This window comes from Aplidium turbinatum, chromosome 7 (assembly GCF_918807975.1).
Source record: "Aplidium turbinatum chromosome 7, kaAplTurb1.1, whole genome shotgun sequence".
NCBI classification, from domain to species: Eukaryota; Metazoa; Chordata; class Ascidiacea; order Aplousobranchia; family Polyclinidae; genus Aplidium; species Aplidium turbinatum.
In genome coordinates this window covers 8,398,091-8,410,108 of record NC_137478.1, presented here as the reverse complement: position 1 = coordinate 8,410,108, position 12,018 = coordinate 8,398,091, and the positions used below count along the sequence as shown (strand labels likewise).

The following is a 12,018-nucleotide window of genomic DNA, read 5'->3' as shown; positions in this document are numbered from 1 at the left end:
AGCTCAGAACTGAACAAACTTGAAAAACTTTTTAACTAAACTGATGTGCAATTAGGTGTATTTTTTATAACTTGATGCTCACTCAATAATTTCTAAACTGTACCTATGGGATTTAATAATACTTTTAACTTTTTTGATCATATGGATTGAAACAAATCACTGTCAGATGACAGACATTGCAATTTGCTGTTTCAAAAATGCCAAAACTTCAGTCAAATAAATTGGAATTTTGCCAAACTGAGTATCAGTTTTAAACTGCAATCCCTCTCAAAAAACACATGGAACAACTAAAATAACTCATCATAAAGACATAACATGAACAGGTAAATAATTTCAGGAAAAAAATTTTTGGGTTTGGTCATGGCTACATAACCAAAGCACCCCCCAAAGTTATCCCCCCCAAAATTTTTGAAACGTTGTTTTCACCTATAAATGATATCTTTTCACCAATTTTGACTGGAAATTCAGATTCCTTGCCCCCAAAAATGGTATTCTACATATTTTGGTTGTTTTTTTAGCTATAAATTACGAGATATTAGCAAAATTTGAATTTTGGGGGGGCACGATGCCCCGGTCGAGTGGTGAATTTCAAACCCCCACAACTTCTAAACCACTTGGTCAATTTCAAAAAATTTTTTTTTGGTGTGTTCAGTTAATGATTGTGAACTAACTGCCAAAGTATGAAACATTTACAAGAGTATTGGTTTTTTCATGACCTGAAATATAATGGAATGACCCAGTGCTAAATTATTATCTGTCATATTTGATCGTAAAATGGCATTTTCAAAAAATTATTTCAATTAAGTTGTTAGCGTTTATTTAGCCTTAGAAGTAAATAAAAAATTTGGCCTTTTTTTGGCCTTATTTTATAATGGATTTGGCCTTACTATAGCTTGAGTATCTGGCAACCCTGGTCCTATGATCACTAATCAAGTCAAGTCAATTTATTTTGTTTTAACAGCGCCATATATTAACAAACAAGCAGAGTAAATGTAATTGTCAAAACAATGCATTGCACAACTGTTGGTTAGATTATGGCGCAACCAGGATGGTAGCGAAAGACCATAAGCAGTCACCTAGTCAGCCACCACCCCATCACAGTAAATCTAACTACACATTCATACACACTAGTGTGCAGAGGCAGGCACACTACTTCAATGAATAAAAAGGGTTCGCCACTGAGATTGAGAAACAACTGCTGTTGGTCTCCATTCTCAGACTGATTAAGCAGAGAATGAAGACTCAAACCAGCGAGTCCCAAGAATTAACCAACGACCAATATGTGATTGTGTGCTAGAATAGGCGACAGCACTTGCGAAAGTTTTCCTGAAGTAACGGGGAAAAACGTGAATACCACCACCAAATTGCAACAATTATTATGTAAAACATACATAAAAAAATGATCAGTGTTCTCATTTTTAAAGAATTTGTCCCTGAGTGAGTCATTTTTTCTGTTTGTTAATGCTAGGCCTACCATATTTTCATCATCCAAAAAGAGGACATGTTTAGGAAGCAAGTAAAATGCAGTGGATTTTTCCATCTAAACAATTCTTACATCTTCTTAGATGATTATAGGCTTATGTAGCAAAAGTGACAACTCAAAAACATAACATATTTATTTGTCAGATTCAGTCGATGAACATTTTGCCGGTCATTTGATGTTCCCCACAGAAAACATGCAATTTGCATTTTGAGCCATAGTATGTTGCAGACGAAGAATTGCTCGATTTTTAACAACATAAAAAATCTATAGTTCTGCAAGGTTTGAACTACTGTATTCTGTCCATTCTCTAATGTGCTATCATTTAAAAAAGCTACGGGTAATGCAAGCTAGCTATCAGGTTTAAGACGCCTTTGCACTTGCTTTGGTATGGATCGAACAATTTAACATCATCATTGCCAACATTTTTTTCTAACAGATACTTTCACACACCGCTGAAAAGCGTTATCCTATTTTTTTGGTGTAAAACAGCATAAGCATCCAATCAAAGGATGTGAATTCGGAAAATGAAATTGTGGTCTATTCATTCTAATAGGCAACACAAGAGTGGAACAATAAAAATATATCTGACAAGGTTACCGAGTAACACTGCCTTCGTTTGCCACAGAAATAAATGTAACCCCCATATCCACAGGCCACAGCAAGCAATGTATTCTCAACTTCATAGTCAATAAACATTTTTCTTAAACAAGGAGAGCCTACTTCTGCCACAACTCACAGAAAACCTATACTTTTCATACTTCCTATTTTTCTATTTGAATAGGCTTAACTGAAGATAATCTAGTTCCTAGCTGATCGAAATCGATTTTTAGCTATTTATGATTGAACTGACTCGTGTGAAAATAAATTCGTTTGTATTTTCCTTTTTGGTATTGTTGCTTATCCTTATTTAGCTTTCGTCAAACGTCACATAAAAACAAAACCCGGTTGAAAATAATAGCAATGCAAAAAAGAGGACATTTGAGCATTTTTAAGTGTCCTCGGAGGACAATTCATTTTTTATGAAAAAAGAGGACAAATCCTCCTAAAAGAGGACATATGGTAGCCCTAGTTAATGCTATTTTGATGTTACGGTGATGCAACTGTGAAATTGCACATTGCAAAATTATTTGCTTGAGCTTATACACTTCATGTTTGGGTGATTTGGAGAGCATAGCCTAACAGACCAACAAAATGTCTTACCCACAATGTTAGCCTATGGTAGACTGCACTGTTTTTCAAGTGTTACATTGTGTATATATATATACCTATACATTGTTTTTAGGCTGTGGCTATATTTACACTATATAGCGTAATAATAGCCTCAATAGTATTGCCAGATAAGGAATTCTGCTCTAATTTGAGAAAAGTTTAAAGCTGTTGAAAACAAAAACTTGCATTTTGGATTTTGTTTTAGTCCTGGGCAAAGATCAAAACCCTAATCTTATTCCTAACTCTAAACCTTACCTTAATCCTTCCTAACTTTAATTTTAACTCTTGCAACACCTGATTGTAACCATGGCCTTGAAAAATAGCCAGCTTCCTTATTTTAAGTGTATGCACAGCTTATTTGCAGGCAGTTAGCAAGTTATTTTCAAATAAAAGAGCACTTACTGTAACTTTTTGTAAGTTAGTGAATGGCACTAAAGTTTTTTCATCTTTGTCAAACCATCTGAAAAGTACCTAGCATTTTAACTTCGTCAAACCTCTCTATTTTAAGCTAATTCTATCGCTTTGGTATCATACACATTATAACATCCACATTTTATTGCTTCTACCTTTTTCTAGACCTCTGTTATGTTTAACATATATAATATTGTTTTTTGTTTTGATAGAAATAATAACATACTAACTGAACTGATTTGCTAAGATAATATAGATAAGCCAAGTTTGTGAATTTAATGACACCATCTAGTCTAGTTATAAAACATTATGACCCCACAATCTAAAGACTGGAGTTCAAAAGCATCTCTAATATGCACGAGATTAGTGCATGCCGGGCTGACTACTGCAATTGCAGCAATTTTGCTGACTAAAAGCACAGGTGAGATCAGACAGCTGTTCATCCATTAGTTAAACAAGCCTAGTTATGTACTAGGTATTTTAAACAGGTTTTAAACAAACAATTAGATCATCAGTTCGTGATCAACTGGTTGGGCACCCCTGTGCTATCACCTTATCACAATTATGGCTAGCCTATCTAGTACATGCAATTACTGTATTGTCATACTGATCTGTGACAATTAGAGGTACTGGTAATGTTATTAATGAGCTTTATAAAGAAGAAATGGAGCTTTCAAATGCTCATTTATTGTAAACAAATTTTATTACTGTTTTACTACATTTTCAGTTTTGCGAAAGCATTTGGACAACAAAGAGTATTTTCAACCACTGTTTTACTTATTTGCTGCAATCACGTCATTGGTATTATACTTTGTTGTTGCTTGCATGGACCCAGGCTTCGTCAAAAAGGGAGATCCTGACATTAAAGAAGTAAGTGGAATGTCATGTTTCCATAACAGCCAAACTCTCTATCAACAAGGACCTGTAGTATTTCTTTGAACAGTAATTTGTTTGTTGCTAAAAAAGAGTTGACCTCTTGGCAAATGATTTTTTATACTCTAAGTATTTAACTAGTAGCACAGCTTTATAGACATCATGGTATATTATTTTTTTACAACACTTGCTTGACCACTCAGTGAATTTAAAGCGTTGCAAGTGTGCAGAAATTTAATCACACTGCGCAATGACCTGATGTTGCTGTGCAGTTACGCACTTTACACTAGAGACAACATTGGTCACAGGAGTGTGAGGTATCAAAATTAAAATAGGTTGTTGTTTTTCTACGTCAGTGTGTCGTTAGTTACTAGCTGCTTCAAAAAATGTATTATATCTTTGCTGACTAAAAAATTTGTTGCAAATGCGTTTTCATCAACACTCCAATATCGGCGACAGTACGGTATCGGCCAAATTTAGCCGATACCGATACTTTAACAACGGCTGATACCGGTATATCGGTCCATCTATAATTTTTAGTTTGTTTCTTGAAAGTCCATTTTTGTCATTTGTGTTGAACTAATAAGACGTTGCATTGCAGATTCAGCTGGTGTTAGATGATGACGACGAAGAGGATGACATTTCATTGTATGAGGTGAAGAAGACGACCATGGATGACTGGAATATCACGATGAATGAAAAAGAACAAACAGAAAAGACAAAAATGCTCGGAAACGAAAGTCAAAGAAATGGATTCTCACCCAACAAATGTTTCAATCTGGAGCCTCATGAACGCTGTGGCTTGTGTGGTCTTCAGGTACTGGTTCCTAATGGCAATACCGTTAACCCTGGTTAGTTGGTTCATATTGGGACAAGGCCAAATGGATTCAGTTAAGTGGTGCCGGTTGGTCTGATAAAGCTGAAGAACTAATTTCTACAAATTTTGTTTCTTTTTTGAACTTGAAACTCTGGGTTGGCACGTAGGGACCTATCATACACTGGTGACAAGTGCGTAGCGATTCTCATTTTTAAATTACTACCGTTGCTTTGATGCGATTTTAAGTACAAAGAGAACAAAATCCTTTAATGCAGAAGCTAATGATTCAGAAGCTTTTTGATAACTTCACATCTTTGTTGCTAAAAATCGATTCATAAACTTCAAGTTTGACAGAAACGTGGTGTTGTTGAGACCATTAACGTCTTTGTGTAGTTTGTTTATTTTGTGGTATAGAATTTAGACTGCGTTCAGCGAAAGAAGTAGGTTTATTTTTACTGTAGAAGTTAGACTGCTTTCAACGTATCAACAACGCTTTTTTGCTCAATACCAGTGCCATAACTGCCATATGTTCATGTAAGCGTACAATATCCCAGACGGTAAAATCCGTCATTTTTACATTGATTCAACGCTTGTAGACGTTAAATCAATGTAAAAATACTGAATTTTGCTGTTTGGGATGTTTACCAGCGTCGTTCACATTTTGTGTGACAAAGGATGCTAGAACATAGAACAGCTTTGCTTACATTACAAAACAAGGCAGGCTTGCTTGTGTCGAATTCAGATCATATTTATTTGTTGTGGACGAAAACAGATGTTCTTACATTTTGTACTGCATCGCAGAAAACATGTTCGTTATTTGAAGCTTTGCTTGCTACCACTTTTCGTTTTATTTACTTCATAAATTCTGAATTATCGTTAAGAGAAAAGCAAAGATTGTTGAAAATTGATGACATGTCGATTTTTGTTTTGTAGAAACCACTGCGGGCTAAACACTGCCGAGAATGCAAGCATTGTGTGCGAAGGTTCGACCACCACTGTCCTTGGGTTACGAACTGCGTCGGCGAACGAAACCACAAGTGGTTTTACACTTTTCTTGCCGTGACATTGGCCATGCTGGTGTGGAGCTTCATAGTCTCAATGTAAGTGGCCTGATATTCCAGATATCCTTGTGACAAGTTAGTTGCATGCTATGCAGTGCACATTTGAGATTGTGTTTAGTAAGGATAAGCTTTTGCCACTTGTCACATGGATTAAGAACAGAAATTTGTAGCTTTATCCTGATGGTTCCGCAATCGCATGCTTGTGGAGGCTCAAGTTTTCCTGCTATTGTTTACTGTCAGGAAGCTTTATCGAGAAGTGCAATGCAGTTATTGTAGTAAAAACAGAGCAGTTAGTATTTAATAGTGTTGGCAGTTATTGTATTTAATAAATGTTAAGAGGATGGATTTTTCCAGCAGGTGTTGTCTTTGCGTGTTTTGTTAATTGGCTAATGGTATTCTATTGATGTTGTGTTTACTATGATCCTAGATTTCCACTTGAAACTTTTGAAGTACCGTACTCTCGCTGGTCGTTCGACGCATCAAACATTTGTTGAGTTGGCACGTTTAATTTAAACTAATACGATTTGAGTTTTTTTAGACAAAGAATCTTTCTTATAAAAAATTTCAATTAAGATAAAAATTTAGTAGCACATCCATTGTCTTTTGAGACGTTAAATGTGAACAATGTACGTAGAGCTACTATCATGTCTCATTGTAATCCATTAATCACATCTTGCTACGTTTTTAGTACCGGATATGCTTCTGCACCTAACCCCTCTGAATGGGCTAGAAGCAATCTCATTTTGCTTTTACTTGATGTTCTCATGGGAATATTACTTCTGGTCGTTGGTTCCTTATTTTGCATTCACACGTTTCTGATACTTAATAATAACACAACGTGGGAAACTATGAGCAGACACAGGTAAAAAGTTGTTAAAAATTTTATGATTTTAAACGCTGTTTTAGAATTTTTTGTTTAGCGCTGTCTGCGATGGTGGATAGAAATGACTTAATAGCCTAACGTGCTAAGAATAAACTAAAAGAAGCGTACAGATAAATGGTGGCTTTGTACCAAGAAACGATATTTCTTGAACAAGTAATTTCGTACACCAACGAGAATGTATCAGCCAATTTGTTCGAATTATTTGTCATCTACTCTTGTTAATAAGTGAGTTATCATAATGAACTTATTAAAGAATGAAAGTCAATCTAGGACTTTCATGATATTTTAAACTAAGAATTATTTTTTATTATTGTGGTTTATGCTTTTTGACGATCAGGTTTTGATCAAATGTTGAACTCTTCGGTTTCTGAACTTGTATTTGTACATGTTGCCTTTCTTTTTCAGAATTCCTTATTTAAAAGGATTTAAAGATGGAAATCCTTTCAACCGTGGGGTCTGCCGAAATGTTTTTAATTTCTTCTGCTATTTCCGACCGCTTGATTGGACTGCAGTTTATTCGAAACTAAATGCTTCCGACACAACTCCTTTGTACAACACCACTGAAGAAATCGAAGAAGTTTGCGAAGTTACTATTGATAGATCGTAGTAGGCTATTCGGTTAGCAACAATAGAGAACTAACTTTTAGCGGCGGAAGTGTCGTCGCAGTAGAGAGTGTTCCAAATTCAAATGACCCCCTTTTTCTTAAAATGGCGGTAATCATAGATCTATATAGTGGCATCACTCTACTTCCAAGGGCGTGATGTATTTGAACAACTCCTACTTGAACAGTTTTGCTTAGGGATAGTTTTGATGAAGAAATTTAAGCTGTATTTCTGAAGTGCTTTTTGGATACAATTTAATTTGAACCACTACTCAGTAGCAGTGGCGTAGCAACGCAATATGCCGCCCTTGGATTTAATTTTATTGAAAGTCCAAAATAAAATCACTTCTTACTCTGACAGCTGAAGGATTCTTTGTCTCCTTTATTTACTCTAATCCCTTGGCTTGAATGGCCCTTGTATATTCTGAAATCTTTCGGGCCATAATTTGATTATCTCAACTCTCATGTTATGAGTTAATGTTTCTGGCCAAGTAGTTATCGCTTATTCGCTATCGTTATCGCTTTCTGGCCAAGCCACATCGTTATAAGAATAATAGATAGCATCTGTTTAACTTTATCTGACAGTGTTTCATTCACAGGCTTGCAATGTTTGTCGTATCCAGGCTTACACCCGGTGGTTGAAGATTTAGATTAAGTGGACGGGAAGGCAAGGAAGCCAATCTTCGTGTCCACCTTCAGACATGCCTTCAAGTGTCCTGCCAGAGACACAGCCGCATGCTCTTGAGTGGTGTCGAACCGGCGCCCTTTCGATTGCCGTTCCAGTGTTCTCACCACTCGGCTATGCAGCCGGCCTGCAGGCTTGCAATGATCACTTTGTTATTGTTTTGCTAGAGGTAACCTACAATTCTTCTTCCGTCTCAGTTTGAGGTACCGTACCGTATTAGAGATTTACTGTGCTAATCTTTTCTGTTTTTTTTAGCAGAGGCAATTTTTACGAACTTCAAAATGACTCCTTCATTCTTTTTAGTTCCTCTTTTCTAGCTTTCTTTTTCTTTAAAAAAAACCTTCACTTTCTTTTACTCTCGTCATAGGCAAAACTTAACTTAAAAAAATTGCAACTTAAATCTTGTTCTGGAATCTGCAGCACATTAGTTAAAAACAATAACCATATAATTGCAAATTTGCTGAGTTAAGCTAAATGATCTATTTCAGACCTGAAACTTTAAACATTTCACTAGCCTAACCCATCTTCACACATGAAATGGAGGAATCCCGTCTGTCTACCACTGACAGATAGTAAAGGTGGCAGTTGACTCGATGACCTCACGGTCCATTCCTGTCTCCTCCCGAAAGTGAAATAAACTTAAAACTAATCTGAACTTAACTACCGTACCAAAGCTAAATTGACTGAACAATGCTATAGCTTATTGAGTTACAACCGACATTCTATCATAACTTCAACAGCATGAGTACCGTATCATTAAACCGTCACAAATACCACATGGTGAGGCACAATCTAAAAAAGTTGCAAATTAGTTTATAGGCATAACTTGTTTAATTTTTTGGCTTCACTTAGATCAGGGTTAACTTATGTCGTTTAAATCTGAGTCTCCGAGAATAAATTAATGTGACTGTCTTTGTTCGTTTAAACTTTAAAACGTTATCACATTTTGCCGCCCTCTAGCAACGTGCCGCCCCTGGATTTATCCACAAGATCCAATGGGTAGTTACGCCACTGCTCAGTAGGTGTATTTTTAAACAGAACGCAACAGATTTCCTTTGATTACCACTCCGATTTTGTAATTCACTAATGTCCTGACTTGTAACTAAAGGACGCAATGAAATCATTGAAATGTGTTCATTGTGTTTACTTCGCTTTTGATGTATTGCTTCTGTTTTTGAGCGGAGGCTATTGTAATTTCTTCAACTTGGGTAACCATCAACCGTCATTTATTGTATTTGTCAAAAGGGATGCAAATTGTAGGCGTTTGTCTGTACCAGTTTAGCTACTACATTTCTCAACACTTCTACTTTTGTAACCCACTGCAAGTGTTATTGATATTTATTCAATGTATGGTAAAGTATTCAGGTATTATATTTGCTAGTCTATAATTATCGCAATAAATTACTCAGTTTTAATGCAATGTACAAGCCGCTACAGGTCTGATAATGATCTTGCAAGGCCAAGAAACAGTCAAATTTGACTTGCTCTACTTAGCCACTGAGCATCGAACACGTTTACAACAGACTATTACCAGTAGCTTATCGAGTTTTCTATTCAGACAGATGTTTTTGAAAGTGTGGAATGAACTAGTTCAGGCTGACAGCAACTCACCTACCACTAGATAACTAGATTGGTAGTTGGACTGGATCAATAAGACTTCAACAAAGACTTTAATAAATCAAAACTTTGCTGATACAATAAGTGTAAACAAGAGGAGTCTACTGGTAAATAAACTCAGACTGAGGCAAGGAATAACATAAGACATCTGTCAAACCCTTGCTAAAAAGTACGGTAGGCTATGTCGCAATTAGGCTACTATCAAAGGCGGTTCAAATATAGTTGAACTTTCTGTGGGAAGTCTTAAAGTTGTTCGAGTTTATTTTCGGGCCCCTTTCATGAAAAATGTTATGAATATAAAGGTTTCTGTTAAAATGAGGATGACGCATGCCGTTCAAAGTAGAAAATTAAGAGGAATAGATCAAACCCGACATGCCAAAAGCATGATTGTTTAGCAAATCTTGCGCAATCTTAAAATTTCCCGAACCGCAAAATTTACTATCTCTATCTAGCGGTTGCTTTTTTGAACTTTTATTTGTCACATGGCGCTAGAGTATTAATTCCGGATTGCATTGATGTTTCACTGGTCATTCTAGACTTACCAGAAGAGAATATACTGCAAAGTTAGTGCAGACGGTCAGAAAGTTTTCAATTTAATTTGTGAAAGGTTTTTGGGCCTAGGTCAAACTTTTGATGATTGCTGAAATCTGAAAAGCGGTTTTGGTCTAATTTTTAGTGCAGAAATAGAGATAGCAATCTTCTTACTTGTATATCCCTGCCTGTACCGTTTCAGTTTTTGAATTTAAACAAACATCAGCTTGTTTATTTTGAAATTCGTGTTTCGGGTTATATTTCACTAAATATGCATGGTTAGGGAAATCACTATAACTTAGCCTACTATTGACTAAACTAAATTTTTATTTTATTGTTTGGTGGATGAAGTGGCTATTTTACCACCAGAGAGCTGAAGTGGGCCCGATACCCAGAAGGGGGCCTGGTACTTTACAATCTGACCGCTAAAGTGGCTGCATTTGTTTCCGATTGTTGAAGTCTTGCCGGGGAATTATTCCATCCATTAAATGCCGCTGAATGGAGAGCAGTCCTTCACGTGCGTTGCTCAAGCGCACACTCCGAGAGTTGAACCAGCGCTGCGTGATCTTGAGCCAGGCGCTAACCACTGAGCTGACGGGGCGGATTTTCCATTCAGGCTCGTTTTAAACCTTTCAAGGTTTTGCCAACTTTTCCCGTTCATTAACGTGCTGGTAGGTCTATATCGATTTTTGTAGTTACAGGTAGTATCTTTTTTGTCCCGGACGCGTTAATGACGAAAAATAAAATGATTGATTGATGGTCAGAAATAAAAACAAGCTGAACTTTTCTTGCAGTCACCTACTCGGCAGCAGTGGCCGAGTGGTTAGCGCGTTGGGATCGCAGTCGAGAGCCTGCATGTTCGACTCCGGCCACCCGCACTTGCTGTTGTTTCTCTGGGCAAGAAACTTTACGATAATTGCCTCTACCCAGTGATCGATTTCGAGTAATGGGTAGTACCAAATTTAAGTCATAAGTAGAGTAGACAACCGGAAACAGACATTGCCGTCGGCTGCAGCGTGGGTCAGGTGTACGTCGGAAGGCGTACACCGATGCATAGCGCTCAAGTCTGCTTTCCCGCAATGCAGGATAAAGATAAACCAAACAAACAAACAAATACTCCGCTCAGCTGACGAGCTCAATGAAGCATGAATTTGGTGACGATTCGTCACGCTTGATGTAAAATGTATTGATACAAATTGCCAAATGTATTTATGTTTGATCTTGGAGTAAAATGGACATGTTCAATTTTATTTTTCATTGCTGGCGCAAACATGTAGGCTAGAGAGCGATAAAGTGAACTTACGAATTTGAAACCAACAAAATGGCAAAACCAATTGGTTTAAAATATGCATGGATAAAATAGTGTTTGGAAAACATTAGGCTATCTAAATATTGCACAGCCACCAATCTAGTGAGCAGGATCTAGGCAAACAATGGAAGATGCAAGTGGCCATTTTGAACTGGGTTGAAAAGGGAGCATTATTTTGATTATAAGGTATTTCAGCCTGGTTTTAATATCTCTACATTCATCAGTCATCACCAATCATTTTTATAGGTTAAATAAGTTTAAACATAATACAATTTTTTATTTATCACAAAGAGACATCCATCAATATCATGATAAATGAATTAAAATACAATGTTAGCGTCAAGTTAAAATACAACTGTGATGTTAAATCAGAGATGACATTCGGCCACTGTTTTCATCACAGTCTCGTTTCAGGCTTTGTTGAGATTGAGGGTTGCTTTGGTTGGCACCGGAAACCTTTTCCTGTGGGTGCTTACTAATTACAGTGCTGCAGGTACTGTTCTGAGTCTCATCTTTGGTTAGAGGTGAATTGTAGGA

General features: G+C 36.7%; 1 protein-coding gene across 1 annotated transcript; it reads left to right on the top strand.

The window, feature by feature from the left end:
- The first annotated feature begins 3,323 nt into the window (after positions 1 to 3,323).
- Positions 3,324 to 9,433, top strand: LOC145774533 (palmitoyltransferase ZDHHC12-B-like). Its single transcript, XM_082585795.1, has 6 exons — positions 3,324 to 3,524; positions 3,831 to 3,973; positions 4,578 to 4,793; positions 5,727 to 5,893; positions 6,543 to 6,716; positions 7,143 to 9,433. The coding sequence occupies exons 1-6, from the start codon at positions 3,413 to 3,415 to the stop codon at positions 7,342 to 7,344; spliced, it is 1,014 nt and encodes a 337-aa protein (XP_082441921.1). The 5' UTR covers positions 3,324 to 3,412; the 3' UTR covers positions 7,345 to 9,433.
- The last annotated feature ends 2,585 nt before the right edge of the window (positions 9,434 to 12,018 follow it).

Coding starts and splice junctions, on each gene's coding strand:
- LOC145774533 (XM_082585795.1), top strand. CDS start 3,413: ATGACCCCACAATCTAAAGACTGGAGTTCAAAAGCATCTCTAATATGC. Junction 5,894..6,542: donor TGGAGCTTCATAGTCTCAAT/GTAAGTGGCCTG, acceptor CTACGTTTTTAG/TACCGGATATGCTTCTGCAC. Junction 6,717..7,142: donor GAAACTATGAGCAGACACAG/GTAAAAAGTTGT, acceptor TTTCTTTTTCAG/AATTCCTTATTTAAAAGGAT.